Source organism: Siniperca chuatsi, linkage group LG13 (assembly GCF_020085105.1).
Source record: "Siniperca chuatsi isolate FFG_IHB_CAS linkage group LG13, ASM2008510v1, whole genome shotgun sequence".
Lineage (NCBI taxonomy): Eukaryota > Metazoa > Chordata > Actinopteri > Centrarchiformes > Sinipercidae > Siniperca > Siniperca chuatsi.
In genome coordinates, this window is record NC_058054.1 from 14,959,198 (window position 1) to 14,983,328 (window position 24,131).

Here is a 24,131-nt window from a genome sequence, read left to right on the forward strand (position 1 = left end):
ACGGACAGACAAACGGCCGGCCGCTGGAGCATCCCGCACCCATCTGTTCTGTTTATCCATCTGGCCCTCGCTCCTCCCTCCTCCTGTCTCCCACTCTCGCCTCTAATTGACGCACCGCTGCGTTCAACACTCCAGCCCACCCAGCGCTGCTGCTGAAGCCGAGGCCGATTCCCTCTCTCTTTCCCCGGCGGATTCTCCATGTATGGATGCACCAAGCAAAGGGATGCTGTAGGCTGACCAACGACAGAGAGAGAGACGGAAAATACAGGCTGCTGAGGAGATTCAAGAAGGAGGGACCGGAGGATCTTGGCGCTGTTTTGAATGGGCAGAGGATTCACCCTCTGCGATCGTCGAGTCTGAGTTGCTGAGGTAAGATACGGCTCCTCTGAGATGTTTTTCACGGCACAGCATCGCTGCTTAAGGGTGTCACGCCTTAGTGAGGACAGTAGGTGTGTGAGTTGGTGATTTCGAGGCCTTTAGGACACGAGAGGGGGTAAATAAGGACGCTGCGTCAGGGTGTTTGATGTTTGATTCCGCTGCCGTCAACAATTGTCAAAATACTCAAATCCACCTTTAAAAAAATGACACCACCGGCAGCCCGAATCAATTAGATAAATAGATGAGCTCGTGGAAGCTGTAGATGTTATTTCAGCTCTAATCATTTGTGCTGACCTCCTTTCTGACGCAGTGTTAGATGATTTGGTGTCTGTGCAGTTTATGTTTACGCGGCCTGTCTTTGAGGTGCGGCAGGCAAAGCAAGATGGAGGAGACAATATTTACATGGCTAATTATTTAATGTTTGCAAATGTCTTTTCTGAGAATGTGTGTCCTACTCGCATTATCATGTACAGATAAAAGATCATTATAAAGATGTTCAGGAGGAATTGTATTTTTTTCATCGATTGAGGCTGAGAAGATGGATGTGCGCGGCGCTGCCTTGAAGCAGTTATACCGTTAAAAATCACCCTGAATGGAAATGATCAGGTCATTAACAGAGGAAAAAAGAGAAAAGCAACCTTTAAGGGTTTTAACGAAAAACAACAGAAGTAAGAGGCAAATTGTTGTAAAGATGATACATGAAAAACACCACAAATTAGGAACGTGTGTTATTTTCTTTGGTGTGAAGCAGTGAGGAGATTCAGTTTCATCACAAGGCCTTCAGCCATGATAGATGAGGCCAGGGGATGATGCCCGAAGAATAAGCAGCCATTTTATTGTAGAATAGCAGCTATGCTGATGATCCTCCTGCCAAATAATGAACCACCCATTTAGTCAGCATGTTTTAGGAGCTGTGTGTCTCTGACTGAAGCCAAACGGACTGATTCAGGGCCTGAAAATGGAGAATGTGTCATAGTCTTAGCTGTTTGGTGAGGCTAACAAGGCCCTGTCCTCAATATTTAATGATAATAACAGCAACAGGCCATGGATGATTCAAATTATCATTGTTAATTGTATATTTATCCTTATTAAAGGTATAATGAAATGTATGACGCTTCATACACGGTGCAAAACAACTATTTGTCTCTGCTTGCACTGGTATTAAATTCCTCTCATCATCTGCCTGTGCAGGTCCCAGGCGTGTGTCTGTGTAGCCACACAGATCTCCAGCTCTTCTTCTCACTCACACTCCCACCTGCAACATGGCGGCGGCTTCAGTGAAGGTGGCGGTGAGGGTCCGACCCTTCAACTCTAGAGAGATGGGGAAGGACAGCAAGTGCATCATTCAGATGTCAGGAAACACCACAAGTGAGTATAAATTCAAGTCATGTTTAGTGTATTTGGAGTTGATGTGTTTGTGTTGTGTGTAAATTTGTTTTGCTTATTGTTGCTTCACCTGGATGTTTGAGCTTCACTGTCCAGAATGATGTATGTGCAGAGTTTGACGCTTGAAGCCCGTTTCCACATTCATCTGCTGAGGAGGGAAAAATTCTCTTTGCTTACCTTAAATCTGACTTTATAACATGTAGGGCTGCGACTAACGCCTTTTTTTTAAATTTCCCAGAGCTCAAGTTGACGTCTTCAGATTGCTTGTTGTATCTGACCAACAGTCCAAAACCCAAAGATACTCAACTTACTATTACATAAGACAAAGGAAAGCAGCACATCCTCACATTTAAGCAGCTGAAACCAGCAAATATTTGGCATTTTTGCTTGAAAAAAGGCTGAAAATATTTCAAATGATCAAAATAGTTGCAGCTTCATTCTCGGTCAATCAACTAATTGATTAGTTGACTATTTGTTTCAGCTTTAAAGATGTGTAGGTACGAGCAAGATTTTGTGACATCACAACTAGTTTGGAGCCAATCATGGTTCAATATGCAACTTACACAAGCGTGATGTGGAAACTTTAAGCCTCCAATGCACATACACTGAGAATGGACTTTTGTGTTCAGCAGTTCAACTTTTAAAATGTAAAATATTTGCATATTCATAGATTCTGTATTTTCAATGAGGGAGAAGGAGTAAATGTAATTTTAAGAATTTGTAAGAAGTCTTGACAAATTCTTGAAAGGCACTTAGTCAGGTAATTTTCCAGTCTGCTAACTGAATCACAACATGTTCATATAAATAACAATCTGTAAGGTCACGTATGAGGCGAGGCATGAATCTTTTAAAGTTTACTCATGGCTTTAGAGTGCTGTTTTGACCTGCATTGAGCCAAGTTTAGCATTTCACCTCAAGTTATTTGTCTTGTAGGCAGATTTTTCCTCCACTAACAAGAGAGTGGGGCAGGGAGGCGTGCGGCATGTTAGCAGCTAGAGAAGGAAACAAAAGCTTCAGTCAGGCCTGAAGCCTGTCTGTGTGTGTGTGTGTAGGATCGCCACAGCTCTCCTCTCATCATACGAGCTGCAGGGACCAAAAAGACCTCCTTGTTCTGTTTGAGCCCAGACACGGGGTCAGCTGATGCAAGTGTGTGTGTGTTCAAAAGAGGGAGTATGTCAGCCTGTTGTGCCTGTCGGTGTTTTTAATGACCTCATTAGAACCAAAGATTCAAACTTGTGTTATTTTAACTCATTAACTTCACTGACTCTGAATGTGAACGATCACAGTTTCCAACCCGCGTCCTCTTATATTTTCTCTGCATTATGGTCACACAGCCCCCCGAGGGGATAAGCAGGTATAGCTAATGGATGGATGGATGGTTGGATTGATGGTCACACTGTGTTGTTTCTGGCTGAGTGACGTTTCAGCAAGTTGCTGCTGCTATATTGAACTTGTCCACAGGGGACGATTCAGTTTACAGTCAAAGGAGTATCTGCTCCTGCTCGGTTCTTGTTGTTTCATATTGTATGTGCGCTATGCCCCTCCACTCTTTAAAAAGGATGAGTGGTGCATTTAAAACTGCTGCTATTGAGGCTAACTGTAATATAGTAAGTCTTCTCTGAACTAATTAGTCCTTTCTCTGGTGAAATTATGCAGGCCCCATCTCTCTGTTGATGAGGTTAGGACACATTATATGCTGGTAAATTTGCTTTATGCCTGGTACCAGTAATTCAAAATCATAATGTAGAGGATGGGTTACTAATTGACAATTAAACTGAGCAGTACATGCTTTAATTTAAACAATATGGTATTGCATCACTGGTTATCTATATATTTTTCTAAGCATTTTGTGCCATTATTTGACTGTGGAAAGTAGAGAGGTGACAGGGAACAAGGGGGGAAGAGAGAGAGGGGGAACGACAGCTTGGGACTGAACCAGGGATGTAGCGATCACAGTAAAGCAGATTATGTGCATCTGAACCACTAGTCAACCAGGGCGATCCCTCTTTTTACATGTTTTGGTGGATAAGTTCAATTTTTATTATTTTCTCTTAGAAATCAGCGCATAAAAGGGCAATACAGTTTTTCTCACTTTGATTTTTTTCACCATGTTGTGCCATCTTTTCTGTCACCATGGTTTGCAAAACATTTAACACAAGTTTAGACACTGAATGCAGATTTCAAATGAGAATCTCGTGCTCATAATGTTTTCAGTCTTGTTCCTAATGAAGAGACAATGTTACAGCATTTTCACCAGTATGTGAATTTGGCAACTGTATTAAGAGTTTCATAGAACACAACACCCTTTGGATCTTTTCATTTGCTGCTGGAAACACAGTTTTGGTGTTTGTGTCACCTTTTCTCAAAACTGCACTTCTGTTTCTGACCATGTTTCAAAACAGTCGAGAAAAACTGTGTTTAATCAAGATGACAAGACACAACTGGACTGAATTGATCATGATGGAACATTTTTTATATCATTTTAAACTGAATATGTGTGTGTTAGGATATGACATGAGAAAAATGGTGTGAGAGAGAATGTTTTGCATTGAAAGATGTAGATTCATAATTGGTACGAGTTTAAATGTTTTCACGGTTTGCATCCTGACAGTAAATAGAGTGAAATGAAAGAATATGCAGGTTATTAGAGTGACTATTAGAGTGTTTCTCATGCCTCTAACTGATCTATTTTTGCTCTATTTTGCTTTATTTTAGCAATCCTGAACCCCAAACAGCCAAAAGAAAACAAGAGTTTCAACTTTGACTATTCTTACTGGTCACACACCACGGTGAGTTTCACTGCATCACTCAGTTTTTACTGCTTTCAACAACTAAATACATGTTCTACTAGTCAGAATGACTGATTTGCTCTAAAACAAGTCACTAATAATTGACGATACATATTGATCTAAATGTGAGTATTGCACTTAATTGAGGAAGAAACGTGGTTGGAAAGTGTGTTTTTGATGTCTTCTAGAGCTCATTCATGCTCTCTCATCTTTTTCCATTTTTTCTGTGTGCAGCCTGAGGACATCAACTATGCGTCCCAGATACAGGTGTACAAGGACATCGGAGAAGAGATGCTGCTTCATGCCTTTGAAGGCTACAACGTGTGCATATTTGCATACGGCCAGACAGGAGCGGGCAAAAGCTACACCATGATGGGACGACAGGAGAAAGACCAGCAAGGAATTATCCCTCTGGTAACACAGAATACAGTTCTGACCAATAATTAAACAGCAAAATATAAAAGAATGTAAATATTCCCACTGACAAAGCAAATATCTTCTTCTCTTTAATCATTGTGAAAATAAACTAAAATCAAAGATGCAACTTTGACCACAACAGTGACAATTTGTTGTTTGTTATCCAGCTGTGTGAGGACCTTTTCACCAAGATCAGTGACAGCAATAATGAAAACAGCATGTCGTACTCTGTGGAGGTGGGTGAACTCTGCCTACATACCTTTCATGTATTCTATTTTTCCACATTTTTCACATTTGGAGGTGTTTCTTTGCTTAGTGTCTCACAGTTTGTCTCAGTCTTGAAACAACTCTGTACAACCTGGAACAACTAAAGCTATGAACATCAAAAGACTTAATGAATTAAATTTTCAGATAAATTAAAGGAAACATTACAAATATTTCAGAGGGGCAGGTGGTATTGTGATTATATTTAGATTTATATTTTGTATCAGATAGTCGGAAGCCAATTCAGTTAATTTATAATCCGTCATTGTCACTGGAGCCACCACGTAGTAATGATAACGATTAATAACTCATAACTGGCTCTTTTCCTCCTGCAGGTGAGTTACATGGAGATCTACTGTGAGCGTGTGCGTGACCTGCTGAATCCCAAGAACAAAGGGAACCTGCGTGTCAGAGAGCATCCTCTGATGGGACCCTACGTTGAAGATCTGTCCAAGCTAGCCGTCACTTCGTACAACGACATCCAGGACCTGATGGACTCTGGAAACAAGGCCAGGTAACAGAGCAAGACTGAGTGATAGTGATGGACTCTTACTGCGTGTAATGATGGATGGAAAAGATGAGCTGAGATGAGGGATTTGGATGCATAAATAAATGAATCAGTGACTCGAACAAATAAAGGATGGAGCAGATAATTATAGATGAACACGAATGTATTAGTCAGTAATATGCACCTTATGCAGCATTTTTCCTCTTTTTTTTTCTTCTCAGGACTGTGGCTGCTACCAACATGAATGAGACCAGCAGCCGCTCCCACGCTGTCTTCAACATCATCTTCACACAGAAGAAACACGACATGGACTCAGAAAACACATCAGAAAAGGTTCTGACAACAAGCTCGGCTCGTAGTTTAGCCTTAGAAATCACCCTGTGTGACTGAAAGACATCATGTTTTTCTGCTTCTCAGACAAACAAATCAATAAGAGGAATAGTTTTCTTATCCTGAACCTTGTTTCACCACAGCAGCCTTAGAAGAGATGCTCCAGGCAGAAATGATTTTATTACCTTTTATGACCTGAGTGGAGGCCGTCTGTGGTGTTTTTTATCTGATGAATGTGTGTATTGATTGATAACCACAGATAGCGCTTTACTGCCAGCTCTCCCAGTGCAGTTTCAGGTGAAATATGTTAGCTGTGGTGGATTTTTCATCTTTGTCATACAGAGCATCTTATTTTGAAAATATTTTGTACCATCATAGGTCAGCAAGATCAGTCTGGTGGACCTCGCAGGCAGCGAGAGAGCCGACTCAACTGGAGCTAAAGGAACCAGACTGAAGGTGAGAGGAAGCTGCTGTTTTAAGGTTGTGTTTATGGTGTTTCTGCCTACATGGAGGAGATCAAAACACATTCAGTAAAGATTGTTTGAAAGCAATATTCCAAATTAAAATGTACTCATGAATAGATGGACAAAAACTTCATAAGACTGACTTTCATTTCTTTGTGTTTGCAGGAAGGAGCAAACATTAACAAATCTCTAACTACACTGGGGAAAGTTATTTCTGCTCTAGCTGAAGTGGTATGTTTTTCTACACTCACTATCAAAAATATACTGCTGCAAATTCTTATTTTATGTTGTCCAAATAACAAATGTTGGCATTTCCCTTCCAACTGTCAGGACTCAGCACCAAACAAGGTCAGTAATACCAGCTATCACAAATTTTAAACCGCAAGTTGAATATATTCAGTATTTTTTGAGATTTTTTCTGATGTGATTAGCAAAAAAATTGTGTTTATTATGTGTACAGAACAAGAAAAAGAAGAAGGTGGAGAGTTTCATTCCCTACAGAGATTCAGTTCTGACTTGGCTACTTAGGGAGAACTTGGGTATGCACACATAATAATAATCATCCTCAGTTTTTAAATTCACACAGAAAATGATTTTTCTGTGTGAATTTATAAATTGTTTCACTTTCTGTCTTTTAGGAGGAAACTCTCGTACAGCCATGGTGGCTGCCCTCAGCCCTGCTGATATTAACTATGACGAGACCCTCAGTACCCTCCGGTGAGAAAAATGTCTAATTTTAAATTCATTAAATCAGGCATTTTTCCCTGTTTATAGCATTTTGACGATAATGTCACACAGGTTAAACCTGTAGAATAAATGTACTGATTATATTTTGGAGCATTTTGCTGCATACATTTGCATATTATTGAGGAAAATGGACTCCATGTAGCTCAGTAGTGTTGGATTATTTGTGGTCGCTTACAAATGCCTGCTGACCTTTTTGCACTTTGCAGTGACTGTGTAGTGTCTTAATAAATGCATGCACCATTGTTTCTGTAGTCATTTTCCCTCAGCTAACATACAATAGCATCCTTCTCATTTTAGGCTCATATTGTCAGTGTAATTCAGCATGCAGAGCCTGAGGAATCATGCTTTATAGCTTAATGGCTTCTTGACCTTGATGACCTCCTTCTCTCCAGGTATGCTGATCGTGCCAAACAGATCCGCTGTAATGCTGTGATCAACGAGGACCCCAACAACCGTCTGGTGCGTGAGCTGAAAGAGGAGGTGGCTCGCCTCAAAGACCTGCTGTATGCACAGGGCCTGGGAGACATCATAGAGAGTGAGTGTCGCACAGGGAAAAACAACTCTCACTCATAGAAAATGCACATATATAGGCATACACACACACAAACCTGAATTTAGACCTTTTGTGCAGTTTATTTTCTGACTGTACATTTAAGACAGAGGTGTGGGAGTCTCTCACACTCATTCTCTTCTCTCCTCTGTCCTATCAGCGTATCGCTGCACCGGCCCCGTCATCGCTGGTTTGAAATGTGTGTATAACTCTAGCAAGCCTGCGCTTTGCAACTAAAAGAAATGAATCCCGAGCCGGCCTTCCTTCTCAACCACACCAGAGATCTAACTAACAATCCAAACAAGAGACTATATGTATGTGAATGTCAGACAAGACAAATTGAAACCCTACATAATTATTTAGGGCAACACAAAAATATTCTGAGGTTAAACCTTGTTGCTTTATTAAGTTACTCTTTTCTCAGGAATTCTGCAAAATGGCCTCCTTTTTTAATTTCCATTAGTTCTGATTTCCATGGTATTATGAGTTTTTTTCTCTATTGTTTAATCTGGGAAGTCCAGCCTCTTAATACGTTCATCCTAATACAATTTTAAATTGGCTGGGATTTTCTTCTTCACTGAGAAGCTTTGCACCGTGATCCTATTATTATCAATCCTATTAATTAAGAATTTGAAGTCTAAGCCAGCTTGGCAAAAAGCATGCTGTTTAATGCATTATTATTTATTTTTACGAGATCAGTGATCATGGAAGAAAGGACTGACTGGGAGGACGCCATTTTAGATTGCTGAGGAACTCTTTTCTTCTGCATCCTGGCTCTCTGTGTGTGGAGCTAATTGAAGCTACGAGTCAGGTGCATCGCTACCAAAGGCTGTGCTAAACAGTTCAAAGGACATGCAAACACATAAGAAAAAAGAAAACAAACTCAGGCTGTATTTGGTCTTTATGCATTGTAGTGATGTATATATTTTTGGTTTCTTTCTCATAACATTCTCATGCTTGCAAGCTTGTCTACATGTAGTTCAGTGTCAGAGAAAAAAATCTATTTGGCATTTTGTGCTCTGTCAGTTTGAGTTGCTCTTTTCTCTCTGTCTGCGATGGCTTTGGTAAGCAAATTACCTCTGCTTCTTTGATCCATTATTTGAGCTTTCTCTTCTTTTTTGTACTCCTCCCTGTTGTTCCCCTATTTTTTCCTTTTTATCCTGTTTCTCTGCGTGTTCCTCTCAATCCCTGATGTCTCTCCTTAATTACCTGGCGTCTGCTCCTACCTTCCGTCCTTCCGTCCCTCCTTCCTTCCTTCCTTGCTCACTTCCATGCAACGCCTCTCTTTCTGGCAGACCTGTGCGATTACAAGAACTTTGTGAATAATCGCCAGGCTGTCAATCAAAGGGGTGATCTCTCCACAGTGACCAATGCCATGACAGGAATGAGTCCCTCCCCCTCGCTCTCGGCCCTGTCCAGTCGTGCCGGGTCCATCAACAACCTCCATGACCGCATCTTCAGCCCGGCCAGTGAAGAGACCATTGAGAGGCTCAAGGTAGGAAGGATGATGGGGACATTGTTCAAGGTGTAGAGTTGGGAAATGGGAGATTAGATATGGGAATGAAAAAAGAAAAGAAAAGGCAAAAACATTTGGTGGAAAGGCTCTTGATAAGTCCGAGATGGAGCAAAGTGAATAATTCCAATTTGAGTGTGTAAAATTCTTAGATATTTGTCTTAATTTTGCCAACAGGAAACCGAGAAAATCATCGCAGAGCTCAATGAGACATGGGAAGAAAAGCTACGACGTACTGAGGCCATCCGTATGGATAGGTTTGTCAGACAGAGTCATGCTTGATTCATGGTTTCATAGCACTGAGTCTGATTATTCTGCCCCTTGAAATTTACAGTATATTTAACCTTTTAACACCCACCTATCTTTGGGGGTAGTGCACTTAAACTAAAACAAAAAGACTATTTTTGATGGTTTGACCCTTGAGATGAATTTGGACATAAAGTTTTAAAGGATATATTATGTTGTTGGATTGCCAGACTACTTACAAAGTAGGAATACACTATATTTTTAGCCATGCAACCGTCATGGTCTGCTGGTTGCCGCACCACTTTGGTCCAGACTGAATATCTCTACTATCTCTAACTATCGGATGGATTGCCATGAAATTTTGTACAAACATTCATGATCCCTGGAGGATGAATCCTAATGACTTTGGTGATCCTCTGACTTTTTCCTGTAGCGCTACGACAAAGTTGACATGTTTGTATTTTAGTGAAATGTCTCAACAATTTTTGAATGGATTGTTATGAAAATCGGTACAGACATTCATGTCCCCCTCAGGATGAATTATAATAACTTTAATCTTGTTTTACTGTTTAACTTATGTCCAGTACTTTGTTTAGTGACCAAATACCTGCAAAACTAATGACATTCCCATCAGCCTCAGCTGTACTGTGTTAAGTGCTAATTAGCACGTGTTAGCATGCTAATATGCTAAACTAAGATGTTGAACATGGTAAAAATTATACCGCTAAACATCAGCATGTTAGCATTATCATTCTTCATCGTGTGTTAACATACTGACATTAGCATTTAGCTTAAAGCACTGCTGTGCCTCAGTACAGCCTCACAGAGCTGCTGGCTGTGGACTTGTTAGGTTTTAGCTGTGGTCTGGTTCTTGGGTTGTTCTTACAACAGGGCATTCTTTTTGAAAATGACCACAGTCTAATCTAATGACATACATTCAATTTTTATATTTATGTAACTTTTCATAGTAGTAGCAGTCCATTAATGATTTACATTGGCCTAGTATCTTGTGGGATGGACAGTGGGAGTTAAAAAGCTAACAATGGTCGAGGTGATATCAGAAACATCTAACTTAACATCCTGAAGTCATACCTTTCTAACAAATTTGACCCTATTGTTGTCTGTAACATCGTGTGTTTTGATGCTAACTGCGTGATTGCTTCTGTAGAGAGGCCCTGCTGGCTGAGATGGGTGTTGCCATGAGAGAAGATGGAGGCACTGTGGGCGTCTTCTCCCCGAAAAAGGTAAGACGCTTATCACTGTTGCACAATAGTTTAATATATTTACAACATCTGTCTAAACTCTCACAAGCACTAAACCATATTTGTCACGATTGCCCTTTTAGACCCCTCATCTGGTGAACCTGAACGAAGACCCGCTGATGTCTGAGTGTCTGCTGTATTACATCAAAGATGGCATCACCAAGTAAGGTTTTTAATTTTGAGATTTAATCCAGATACTGTGCTGTTTCTGGGAATTTGTCTCAATTTGATTACTTTATCTTCCCCTCAGGGTTGGCCGTGAAAATGCCAAGACTCGCCAAGACATTGTTCTCAGCGGCCATTTTATCAAAGATGAACACTGCACCTTCAGCAGCACCACAGGCCCTCAGGGAGAAGGTGAAAGCTGGATGCAATTACAATGTTAAATAAATGTTGTAACATATAAATACATATTGAATATGTGATTGGTTTATATTGTATATCTAACCTTTTCTTGAACAGGGTGTGTCATCCTGGAGCCATGTGAGGAGGCAGAGACGTATGTCAACGGGAAGAGAGTGACCTCTCCCACTGTTCTGCGGTCTGGTATGTGTGAAGCTTCATATTATTTTGTTAAAGAAAAGCAACTCGTACCCAGGAAGTAAACAGAGCAATGTATCGGGAGAAGGAGATAAGTCTGTGTCACATTATTATGGCAATGTCAGAAAGTGTTTGGAAATCAGAATAGCTACCAAAGAATTTCAGTCGTCTTGGAAAGCTTAACTTTGACATAAAATCCTAAAATTTTCATCATAACATTATAAGACAGGTCTGATCTGTAATTAATGTATTTTTTAATGGCAAAGCATTTGAACTTTTATGTTTTCGTGTGTGCTTTTTAGGGAACCGCATCATCATGGGAAAGAGCCACGTGTTTCGCTTCAATGACCCGGAGCAGGCTCGTCTGGAGCGCGAGAGGACACCGTGCGCTGAGACGCCGGTGGAGCCCGTTGACTGGGCCTTCGCTCAGAGAGAGCTGCTGGAGAAACAAGGCATCGACATGAAGCAGGAGATGGAGCAAAGGTGTGTGGAGAAGACATTAAGCTGATGATGATGACTGGGATTGCTATGTTACATTATTATTTACTTACATTTTATCATATGACTTTTTTAACATGTAGTTTTGAATCCCTATCAGGCTTCAGGAGCTTGAAGATCAGTACCGCAAAGAAAGAGAAGAAGCCAGTAACCTCCTTGAGCAGCAGAGGCTGGTGAGTGCAAGCGCCATTTGGTACAGTAACTTCCCTTTTAAGGTGCCAGTTCAAACACACTCATTCTGTTTTTGATCTGAATCATATGTTTTCTTTCAGGACTATGAGAGTAAACTGGAGGCTCTTCAGAAACAAGTGGACTCTCGGTACCTGGAGTCTCCCGAGGAAGAAGAGGAGCCTGAAGAGGAAGGTGATACTGTCACTTTTAACTATTACTAACCCATCAAACAATCATCTCTGAATCAGGCTTTTATTTGGTCTAAATGTACTCATCACATATCATGTGTCTTGCCCTCCAGTGCCGTGGACGCCGCGTGAGACTGAGATGGCTCTGTGGGCGTTCAGAAAGTGGCGTTTTTACCAGTTCACCTCTCTCAGGGATCTGCTTTGGGGCAATGCCATCTTCCTCAAAGAGGCCAATGCTATCAGTGTGGAGCTGAAGAAAAAGGTGTTTGCTTCTGTAAAACATTGTCATCATGTTTTTTGTTAGTTTTAGGTAAACATAAGACAGCTTTTTCTAAGTAAAATAATCCAAATCTACTTCCATATACATGGTTTTTGTCGTAAAAGTCTTCAGACTGACTCAAATCTGGCTTTCGTTGTTGCCTTGGTGCTATCCCTCTCTAAAATCATAATACCCTTCTTTCACTAGTTGAGAATAATCATTTTTTAAAGTCAGAGTGCAAATTTAGCATCATTTTAATGTGGTGAAGAGTTTGCTCTTCAGTCTAGACTGGAGGCAGAGTGCAGATTATTAAGTGTCTGTCAGTGGCTATTCTGGATTTACCACAATGATTTAGTCCAGTGAGTCATCACAGTGTAATGCACAGTGCTGCATATTGAATGTAAGCTCTGTCCAGCCATCCAGTTAGTGCATATGGTGAAGCATTTTTTGGACTTTTTTAGGCCGAAATGAAACTTTACTGCTCACCCATTTTTCATTTCAACCAGCCCTCCAAGCTGTATGTTGTATTACAAAAAGCAGAAGATCGAACTCTTTTATTCTGAATATTGCAGCTAAGAAATCCTTCTGATGTTGTTCATTGTACAGTAGCAGTCCCTGACGTTCATCTGTGTCACTTGTAAACATGTTATTGTTTAATGAAGACAAATGTTACCATATCAGACCTCTTCTTTAATGTAAGGTTTCACAGTGGCACTCTATATCCAAGTCACTGCTGTTGAAATGATATTAAATCAATTTGATCCTGCAGATATGACGCAGGAGGATATAAACAAGCAGTCACTCATGTTTTATGTCGTATGTCCTCCACAGGTGCAGTTCCAGTTCGTCCTGTTGACAGACACTCTCTACTCTCCCCTGCCCCCCGACCTGCTGCCCCCCAGTGTGGCCAAAGAGAGGGAGAGACGTCCTTTCCCCCAAACCATCGTAGCCGTTGAAGTGCAAGATCAAAAAAACGGGGCCACACATTACTGGACTCTGGAGAAACTCAGGTACAGTGGCTTTGTCATTAAGAAAATGAGAATACATGGCTTAAAGCTGATTATTATTATTATTATATTATTCACCCATTAAATCATGGAAATTTTGGAGTTCACATCCTTATCATCTGATGCTGATTAAAAAAATATACCTATCCACAAGATTAAATATAATTCGCAAAAACTAAAAAAGTAACATGGATATTGGTACATGCAAAATAAGAGTATATTCCATATAAGCTTTAAAAGAACCACAAGAATACTAAAAATCACTTCACTTCTGTCCCTCACACTCAATAGGAACTTCTCTCTCTGCAACAAGAAATTTTTGTTTTTAGTCTCTAATAGTGCCTTTAATCTTCTATAAAATGTGTTTTATGTCAGCTCTGTCTTTATATCCTGTTTTGATCCATGCATCAGCACGTACAGTACAGATAGACAGGCCCCAGTAAGTATATTTCTTCTTTTTATACTGCCTCCTGCAGGCAGAGACTGGACCTGATGAGAGAAATGTATGACCGTGCTGCAGAGCTCCCCAGCAGTGCTGTGGAGGACTGTGACCACGCTCTGACCGGAGGCGACCCCTTCTACGACCGCTTCCCCTGGTTCCGTCTGGTCGGCAGGTCCGTCACCAACTAAACAGCAACAGATGCTATTCCCCTCCTCCTGGACGCAGTATTGATTTAAATCCTGCATAAATAAATGCTTGTTAAAACTGAAATCCCCTCATCACTTCCTCCTTCTCCTCAGGGCTTTTGTGTACCTGAGTAACCTGCTGTACCCGGTGCCCCTGGTACATCGCGTGGCCATCGTCAGTGAGAAAGGAGAGGTGAAAGGCTTCCTCAGAGTGGCTGTGCAGGCCATCTCAGGTACAAATGGTTGAATAGGTTGAATATTAGTCTTATCACAGTCAGATGTGTCATTGTAGCTGTTCTTTTGTATTTAGAAATGATTGTGACACTGGATTAACAGCTTGTCCTCTGTTTTGTCTCTCTACAGCTGATGAAGAGGCCCCTGATTATGGCTCTGGTGTGAGGCAGTCAGGCACTGCCAAGATCTCTTTTGAAGACAAACAGTTTGAGAAGGTACCAATTGGCTAGTTATTTGTACTGGTATTCTCTCAATAAAAGTCAGATATAGCATTAGTCCTGAAAATCAGTTATGTCATTTAAACACAGGAAGAGGGTTGGAATTGGAAATCTGCTCTTAAATGTTAATGTTTGTGGTAAATGGGGTCCAAGCTGATTTGTTTTCTGTTTTGTTCTAGTTTCAGACTGAGTCATGTACTGGTGGTCTTTCCCACTCCAACACCTCCCAGGAGGAGCTGCGAATTGTGGAGGGAGAAGGACAGAGTGCCGAGATGGGAATCTCTGCAGATGAAGTCAACAACAACACCTGTCCAGGTGAGGTGACACCGGTGCAGGGACTGAAAATTATACTAGCCCAATAGTCTACGGATTATGACACTGTGAAAAATCTTCTTCACCAGCCTGAATTTGAATGAGGGGGATGGAGCAGTTAAATGCTGGACCTTTCTTGGGCTTGTGCTCACAATTCATAAAGATCTAAGACAGAAGTCAGACAGGAAGAACTCAATGCCAAATTTTAGTGGTGAAATATTTGTCTTTTTTGGAACATAGCGTATGTTTCCACTGACATATATTTGTTGAAAAGCAACCAAAATCGTTATAATGCCTCTTCTCTGCACAACCAAGATTGGGCCTGTCAAAACACCACACATTAATTCATTTAAAAGTTGACCCAGCTAATGTTCATGGTACACCAGTGCTGAAATAAATTCTTAAATGAATAGGAAAATGATCTAAAATACCTGATTCATGTGTTTCTGTGTCTCTTCCACTGTTCCATGAAGCCACCCTGGAGGCTCCCCTCAGCCCAGCGAAGAGTTCAGGTCTGGGTCTGGATCTTCCTCTGGACCTCTTCCCAGAGAAAGCTCTCTCCCACCTGAAGATCGGCAGCACCTTCACCTTCAGAGTCACCGTCTTACAGGCCTCCAGTATCTCAGCCGAGTACGCCGACATCTTCTGCCAGTTCAAGTGAGTTCAAGCTTGTTTTCACCCAAGTCCTGTAAATAATATTGTCTGTCTAATGTTAATGTACTGTATATGCCATATATATAAGTCTCACTAAAAGCCTCTGGTTTCATCCATCTTTGTCAGCAATCTCTCTCTTCTGTGAACGGTCTAATAAATGCAATAAATGCAAAAAAACTCATTTTTACTGACATACATTGTTATTAAAGCTTGTATGAAATTGTTTTGGCACTAGATAATCTGCAGGAAAATGATCTCAACAAGCAAGATGCAAAACAACGAGTCCTCACTGCTAAAGATGCTACACAAGATTTATCTCAATTGACTGACTACATTTTCTAATTAACAATAATATGTATTACAATGTTCACTGATTGTAAATGTTTGTGGTAGTCAGATGTTTTTGGTTGACATAATGTGTAGGAAGAGTCTAGATAATGGCTTCACTTATTTCAGCTTCATCCACCGCCATGACGAAGCTTTCTCCACTGAGCCTCTGAAGAACACGGGCCGAGGACCTCCGCTGGGCTTCTACCATGTTCAAAATGTAAACACCGAACACTACGTTCAGACCTATTATTAACAAATATTATTGATGACTACTACTGCAGTATTTCTACTTTTAAAATAGATAGCTACAGTATTACTTATGTATTTGAGTTGTATTTTCTCTCTTCTCTGTTAGATCACAGTGGAGGTGACTAAGTCCTTCGTGGAGTACATCAAGACTCAGCCCATTGTCTTCGAGGTGTTTGGTCACTATCAGAAACAACCCTTCCCTCCGCTCTGCAAAGACCTGATCAGGTCAGGAAGAAATTTGACCTTTAATTTATGCCAGATGATGACTAATTGTTGAGTTGATATTTCTAGATGGAAAGAAAGTTTCCTCATGTTTGGTTTCTTTGTCTTTTAGTCCACTGAGACCTTCCAGGAGGCAGTTCCCCAGGGTGATGCCCTTATCCAAACCAGGTTAGTGGTGAGATTTAATGTTAGTAAGAGTAGATCAAAAGGTGTTATTTATTCATGATATGTAGTAAATTTTGTTGTCGGTTCAGTTTAGTACAGTCTGGTATACTCTATCCTACTCTGTCACACATTAATCATCTCTTCTTTCCTCCAGTGCCGGCCACAAAGCTCAGCACTCTGACTCGCTCCACTGCAGGACCTTGTCACGCCAAATACGACCTCATGGTCTTCTTTGAGATCTGCGAGCTGGAAGCAAACGGAGAGTGAGTCGTATCTTTATGACTTTCCACTTTAATACCATATATAATATGTATAAAGGTCATCTCAGATAATCATTTGAGTATTTACATTTAATGTATTGATGATTTCTCTGTTTCCAGCTACATCCCAGCTGTTGTTGACCACAGAGGTGGGATGCCCTGCCATGGCACGTTCCTCTTACACCAGGTCTGACCACCTCACACAAATTACTATCATGTTTCCCAATTACATATTTATAGACTCTAGATTGTTCAATATCATTAGCTGATATATATAATATAGCTTGGGATCAATCACTGTATCGTCATTTTAACTTGTTTTAATAGCAGTGATAAAGTTTCAAAGCCTGGAAAAAAAATACAGTACATTAATCAAATTTAGCAAACCCAATCCATTCAGCTCTTTTATCTGAATATATTCTTATCTTCACCACTGCAGTAAACAAACTGGTTTACTTCCCATCTTCTCTCGACTCCACAGGGCATTCAGAGGAGGATCACAGTTACCATCGCTCATGAAACAGGAAATGATATTGAGTGGAAAGAGGTGAAAGAGCTCGTTATTGGTGAGTATAAGGACAATTCAAAAACATCTTTGGCCAAGTCGGTTAGATTTTAGTGGGAGGAAATCTTTACAAGTACAGTTTTTTTTTTGTTTCAAAAATGCCTCATTTATCGTTGGATTAATCTCATCATGATTTGTTTGACTTCAGGTCGTATTCGAAACACGCCAGAGGCTGATGAGACCATCATAGACCCAAACATCCTTTCCCTCAACATCTTGTCTTCTGGATACTTCTGGCCAAAACACAACGACAAGTATGACTTTTAGACTGATTTTTAATTTACTGAATGATGTTGTTTTCTCTCTGTGTGTAGTTACTACTTAAAATTAAACAAGATCTTCCTCTTTTAATTCATTAACAAACCTATATCTTATAGACAGATTAAGTCAAGTCAAGTCAGTTTTTATTTATATAGCCCAATATCATAAAATCGGGGGTCTAAGAATAGAGCTTAGACCCTTGATTTTCCTTTAACAAGGGAAAAATGGAAGAAACCTCATGTCAGTTGCTCACAGATCAGTTGCTTTGTTTAGTCATTTTTTAACATTGCTTCAATGGGCCTTTTATAATGAAATATTATTTGGCTTCAGTTTCAGTTTGCATGGATCAGTATTATTTGCTGGGTTCAAACTTTTAACCGCTGCAGTTAAAAGTTTCTAACTCCTGTCCTGTTTCTCTTTATTCTTTGTTAATGGCAGCGTCTCCTTGGGAGTTGATCATAGGTATAAATGACACTCATTTTTATCTTTTCAATTATTATTTCTGATAACAAAATGTCCATTTGCTCTCAGGCTTTTCATCAGGTTGACTCTTTTCTTCTTTAAAAATCATGCAGACAGATGATAAAATGTTTGTTTTTCACGCCGCAGAACTTTCTACCGATTTGAGGCAGCATGGGACAGCTCCATGCACAACTCTCTGCTTCTGAACAGAGTCACTCCCTATGGGGAGAAGATCTACATCACCCTCTCTGCTTATCTAGAGGTACTGGAGATGACATATAACGCCAGTGACATTAGTTTTACTTCATTTGTTCTTTGTAGACTTCTACTAAAACATGCTGTCAATGCTGAGAATAAATACTACCAAGAGCAATTCAGCCACATTATAACCAGACACTTTGCAGGCTTATGAATGGATTCTGATTTGTTACTGTATATTTTAATTAGATGGAGAACTGCACTCAGCCAACAGTGATCACCAAAGATTTCTGCATGGTGTTTTATTCCCGTGATGCGAAGCTGCCGGCCTCTCGCTCCATCAGAAACCTCTTCAGTACCGGCTGCCTCCGGCCCTCTGAGAGGTACAGGTTTACAGATTCATACAGTCTGAATCTTAGTCTGATTCTGGACTACACAACCTCTCTGTCTAAGAAGCGTATTAAATATAATCGATAGTTGAATTGGTAGTTGAATTAATTACTTCTCTCTCAAATTCACTTTTGAAAACTCGTCTCTCGTTCACAGTAACCGTGTCACCGGAGTCTATGAAGTCACCCTCTGCCATGTGGCGGACAATGGAAGTCCAGGTGAGACCGAAATCAAAGCAAATAATCAGTAAAAATAACAAAAGCATTTCCTCTTCAACTGGGGTTTGTGTTTTGAGTTACAATATTCATAGAAAGTTTTATTCTTCTTCTTGTTCAGGCATGCAGCGTCGTCGCAGGCGTGTGCTGGACACCTCAGTGGCGTATGTCCGAGGAGAGGAGAACCTGGCAGGATGGAGGCCTCGCAGTGACAGCCTCATCCTGGACCACCAGTGGGAGCTGGAGAAACTCAGCTTACTGCAGGAGGTCAGTTTGTAGACTGTAGAGGCTTGTAAGACAGGTGACACCTGGAAAAGATAAGTTGGGGAAGTATCTTTACTTGGAGTAGGTGCAGTTTATTAGTCAATCTAAATTTTGATTCCAGCTGAGTTTTGCTACAAGCAACAAAAAGCGAGACCAGTCACCAAATTGCAGCTGTCCTGTGAAAACCACGTACATCCAAAACATCACCTTTTCTTGAGAAAACCAACCCTATTTACAGCTTTGTGATAATGCATTTTCCAGGTAATTCACTTGGCTCTTAATGGTTTATTCAGCGCAAGGAATAAAGGAACAGTTCATCTTTCAGTTTATCTCAAGATTTAAAATCACCAAATTTGGAGATACAGGGTTTTCACTGGACAGCAATGAAACTATGATGAGTGGATTAGATGATGACCTTGTGAACAACTATTCATACCAGGTGTTGTAGATGTAAAATGGAGCATGACTCTGAAACTGCACAGCCTAATATCAGCGTTATTATATACAGAAACTACATTTGGTAGATACTTTACGAGACATTTGACGCTTGCAGAACAACTGTAGTATTTTCATTTGAAAATTGGGAACAAAGACAAATAATGTGAATCATTGGTACATTTATCTTGTTAGGTATATGAAGAATTTATGTTGACGTCTCAACAAAGGAGAGCATTTATGGATCATCTTCTGTACAACCTACTTGTAATGTCACCAGTCCCAATCAAACACCCTTTAAGCCTCTCCAGACCTCAACCGTTGAAGTTAAAGTTGTATCTGCTGGTGTTTTTAGGTGGAGAAGACCAGGCACTACCTGCTGCTGAGGGAGAAGCTGGAGGCGACTCTGCAGGCAGGACAGGATGCACTCTACAAGAACAGCGACATCAGCGATTTCGCAAAGAGCCCCGTCCTCAGCCACAGTCCAGGCAGCAGCCCTGCCCCCGACAGCCCCAACCAGAGGCAGAGGGAGCTGGCTGCCAAGGTGACTGCTGGTCTCTGAGGCCTCCAGAACTTTTCGTCTCAAAACTATTATTTTTTTAAATAGTTTTGATCAGATACAGGTTTTATTCAACATCATCTTAAAAACTCTTTCACTTTCTTCTTTCCAGTGTCTGCGTCTGCTGATGCACACCTTCAACAGGGAGTACAGCCAGGTGAGCAGCAGTGCCAGTGAGAGCAAGGTGAGCCCCAGCCTAGGCCCTCTAACCCGGCCCGTTAATCCTTCTGACCCTTTAGCGTTTACCGCTGTACCGTCACATAATATTTAAGAACCTGCACTTTCACCAACCACTCTCTGCCATTGCTTTCATTCATTATTCAGTAATCTTTTTAGCACAGATTCCTCTTTTTAACATTTCTTGCTGCCTTATCCCATCTTATGTCTTTATAACCACTCAGTAGACCTGAGTTAAATATTATTCACAAATAATCTTAGACTTGAGCCAGCTGGATGAGATAATATTGACTCAGGTCTACTGCTCAACTCTGTCTTTCCAAAACCATGCATCCATATTTCATACCTTGAAATCATTTAGTTTCCCCTCCTCCTTTACCCGTCCTCATCCCTCACTGTCCCTCCTCTTTAGACTCTGCGAAGCTTCCACTACCCCGATGTTACCCCTGCATGTCCTTTTTAACATGTTAATCAGCGAGGGGCTCTTAGATAATGAGGATTTGTGTAACAATGGTACAGAGATGGCTCTACAGTACATTGCTAGAAAATGACAAATTGTCTGATTGAATTGTTCTCTGAATGCATGTCTGTGTGTACGTGCTTAATTGTTTGCTGGTATGTTTTGTCTGTATCTGTATTTGTTCCTCTTGTCTTGTGTGCGTGTGCTTCTCCATGCATGATTTGTTGTGAATGTGTATCTGTATGTGGTTGTGTGTGTTTTAGCTCTCTGAGATGTCTGCGTCGCTAATGAGAGACTCCTGCTCGTCTGGACTGAGCACGCTCACTCCGTCCTCTACCTGCCCCTCACTGGTCGAGGGACATTATGACATTAGGTATGTAATCAAATCATTTACTTAAGTAAAAGTAGCAATACCACATAATAAAAATACTCTACATGTGAAAGTCCTGGATTCAGAATCTTACTTATAAAAAGTACAGAAGTATTATCAGCAAAATATACTTCAAGTGTAATTACACAGTGTTTTATTATTATGTATAAGATATTATGGGATTATGCAGTAACATGTAAGCAGTATTTTAATATTGTAGCAGGTCAACGTGGAGCTGATTGTACTTTTTATGCTTCTGGGGAGTTTAGTCTATTTTACAACCTGGTTGTGCTTTGGATAAAAAATCTTAATGTGCAAAGTAACCAGTAACTATAGCCGCCAAAAGAATGTAGTGGAGTAAAAAGTACAAGATTTCCCTTTGAAATGTAGTGGAGTAGAAGTATAAAGTAGTATTAAATATAAATACTTGACTAAAAGTGCAGGCACTCATTGCTAAGACACTGTAAAATGAGAATTTAAAAAGGTGTTTTTTGTAGTGAATTAAGAAGAAGAGTTAGTCAGATGAACAGACCTAGGCATAGTGCTTTGGGTTAGTTAAACCATGTTCCTTTTGTCACATTATGTTGTGTAGACACACTGAACCCAGTTCAGGAGCTTCCACACCTGATCTGGACCCGTACAGCCCAGTGGACAGAAAGAAAGCTCTCAGAGGATGCACCTTTGTTCCTGACATACAGGAGATTCGAGTCAGGTCAGACCGCACACACAATACTTGACTTTGAGTCACTGTGGATAAAGTTAACAATTTATTTGTCCACTGTAAACTCTACTGTTCTCATTTGGGGAGAAAGTAGCATTTCAGAAAGCTTGTGGTCGAGTTTTACTCATTTTGTCTTAGTTAAATTAGTAATTCTTCTTTCATCGCATGCAGCCCCATTGTGTCAAAGAAAGGCTACCTGCACTTCCTGGAGCCCCACACCAGCGGCTGGGTGAAGCGTTACGTGGTGGTGCGCAGGCCATATGTCTACTTGTACCGCAGCGAGAGGGACAACGTGGAGAGAGCTGTCATCAACCTGTCGTCTGCAAAGGTGGAATACAGTGAAGACAAACAGACCTTACTGCGGGTACGACCGAGCTTCAGTTTAATAATGAAAGTGATTTTTAGATAAATAAATAAATAGTAATCCACCGAACCTGAATGAACTTAAGTAACCTCAGGGTATTTCATGTCTCCAGACTCCCAACACGTTTGCTGTGTGCACTGAGCATCGTGGGATACTGCTGCAGGCCACCAATGACAAAGAGATGCACGACTGGCTGTACGCTTTTAACCCTCTGTTAGCTGGAACCATCAGGTGAGTGGTGGAGAAACTGTAAAGGGAAAACATCACCTAAAGCATCATCTAAAACAGCTATTAGCAACACAAATGAGCCCATCTATGTTGGTCTTACACATATTAAATATAATTCACAGGTCCCATAGTTTTCTAAAGTTTTCCTAGAAAGAAACTGAGATGTAACAAAATTATTAGAAAGGTTCCTGGAAAGGACTATGTAATTTGGTAATAATTACTGTGAAAATGGAGGTAGACTTTCATTTATCAGTTAACATAACCAAGAGCAGTGGTTCCCAACCTTTTTGGCTTGTGTGACCTCTTAACATAAAGTAGTGTCTACCTGTGACCCGTGTACAGGTTATGGTTTTAGTGCTGACATGACTTCTGAGCTTTATTGGGTTGTTTCATTTGATTTGATTTTTAGAGGCCTGAAGAGGTGAAAACCTCGTCCGACCCCCAGGTTGTGAACCACTGACCTAGATATAGTCTTTTAGTCAGTGCACAGCAGGTCAGCTGAATATCCAAAAATGTAAAATATGTCCACAGACGAGCATACAATTCATCAAATATGGAGAGAAAAATATATTTAAATGAATCTGTCAGTTTTTCCTAGTCATTAAGATTTTACAAGTTCTTTCAAAGAAATTCAACTGGAAATCAACAACTGCTGATAAACAATAAAATGAACTAAACTCAAATAACTTTCTCAGAACATTGTTCTCTTTTTTTAGTGCCAAGTTATGTAGTTCTTTTCAGGAAACTTCCTGAGAAATTAGAAGGAAATTACAGGACCTGCAAAATAAAGCATGATCACAACTGCTTTTCAAATATTTACAAGGTACTTTTTTTTTTTTTCCTTACTTCCCCTTTCTTCGATCTCCTCTCCTCAGGTCAAAGCTCTCCCGGAGAAAGTCAGTCCAGTCTGTCCCGTCTGCTCAGAGGATGTGAGAGGTGAATTGGCCTGGTGGGAAACAGCAAACAAGAAAACAATACAATCTAAAAGCTCTGCTCACCATCCTGCTCTAATGAACATAGACCATATAAACAAACTCACATACAACCATTTAAATAGCCTTCTATGTGACGACTGTCCCAGTCCCAAGCATCACTCAATCGTTCATCCTGAAACCTAACAAAACCATTCTTTCTCTGTTTTTGCAGTTGCCACCTTATAACCCTGCATGGTGTGCTCCCTCCTGACCTTTAGAAGAAACACAAGACAAACTAACCACCCAAACCCATTAATAAACTTACCTCTACTGGGCATTGGAACTAGATTAGTTTTCATGTAGAAATCTGTCATCTGTGAGGCTACCAGTTCCCTGTAGAGAGTTAGTATGTGGTCAGTCCCTCCTTAAATCATAATAACTGAAAAAGAGTTCCAGTTTTAAATAAGCCATTCATGTATTTCTAAATAACGCCATCAGGTGAGGGGGGAATGAAAACATCAAACCCGGATGTTTCTCTGTGTAAGTGCAGGGATGATAGCTCCACACGCATCCATCATATACTGGACATTACCTCAGTTTGGATTGGCTTGGTGCTCTACAGCATAGAGTATTTGTTTCACTGCAGAGGTTTTAGATAGCAAACAGATCAGTCATTTTAACATTGAAGTAGCATGAGGGATTTGTTAGGACAAAAGGGTAAGTTGTTCCTGTGTCGTTTTTTTTTTCTTTTTTACTGGTT

At 40.6% G+C, this 24,131-nt stretch overlaps 1 protein-coding gene across 7 annotated transcripts; it reads left to right on the forward strand.

Moving 5' to 3' along the window:
- kif1ab (kinesin family member 1Ab) lies at window positions 1-24,131 on the forward strand. Of its 7 annotated transcripts, none has more exons than XM_044218437.1 (49): window positions 2-369; window positions 1,570-1,746; window positions 4,480-4,553; window positions 4,788-4,967; window positions 5,138-5,206; window positions 5,570-5,748; window positions 5,964-6,075; window positions 6,451-6,528; window positions 6,702-6,767; window positions 6,867-6,884; window positions 6,997-7,075; window positions 7,175-7,253; window positions 7,676-7,818; window positions 7,994-8,032; window positions 9,129-9,328; window positions 9,524-9,603; window positions 10,761-10,836; window positions 10,938-11,017; window positions 11,105-11,211; window positions 11,317-11,400; window positions 11,697-11,877; window positions 11,993-12,065; window positions 12,165-12,255; window positions 12,365-12,513; window positions 13,342-13,520; window positions 13,994-14,131; window positions 14,259-14,377; window positions 14,508-14,593; window positions 14,776-14,911; window positions 15,382-15,565; window positions 16,019-16,109; window positions 16,248-16,366; window positions 16,476-16,531; window positions 16,683-16,791; window positions 16,909-16,975; window positions 17,270-17,354; window positions 17,502-17,607; window positions 18,053-18,076; window positions 18,224-18,338; window positions 18,524-18,657; window positions 18,821-18,882; window positions 19,001-19,146; window positions 19,934-20,122; window positions 20,250-20,321; window positions 21,038-21,147; window positions 21,737-21,856; window positions 22,037-22,229; window positions 22,342-22,460; window positions 23,333-24,131. In XM_044218437.1, exons 2-49 carry the CDS (start codon window positions 1,641-1,643, stop codon window positions 23,388-23,390), a joined length of 5,160 nt encoding a protein of 1,719 aa, XP_044074372.1. In that variant the 5' UTR covers window positions 2-369; window positions 1,570-1,640; the 3' UTR covers window positions 23,391-24,131. The 7 variants fall into 7 exon arrangements, with proteins under 7 accessions (XP_044074373.1, XP_044074372.1, XP_044074378.1 ...); XM_044218443.1 differs by having other exon boundaries at window positions 9,198-9,328; XM_044218438.1 differs by lacking the exon at window positions 18,053-18,076 and having other exon boundaries at window positions 1-369.

Coding starts and splice junctions, on each gene's coding strand:
- kif1ab (XM_044218437.1), top strand. CDS start 1,641: ATGGCGGCGGCTTCAGTGAAGGTGGCGGTGAGGGTCCGACCCTTCAAC. Junction 5,207..5,569: donor GCATGTCGTACTCTGTGGAG/GTGGGTGAACTC, acceptor TTCCTCCTGCAG/GTGAGTTACATGGAGATCTA. Junction 11,018..11,104: donor ATCAAAGATGGCATCACCAA/GTAAGGTTTTTA, acceptor TCTTCCCCTCAG/GGTTGGCCGTGAAAATGCCA.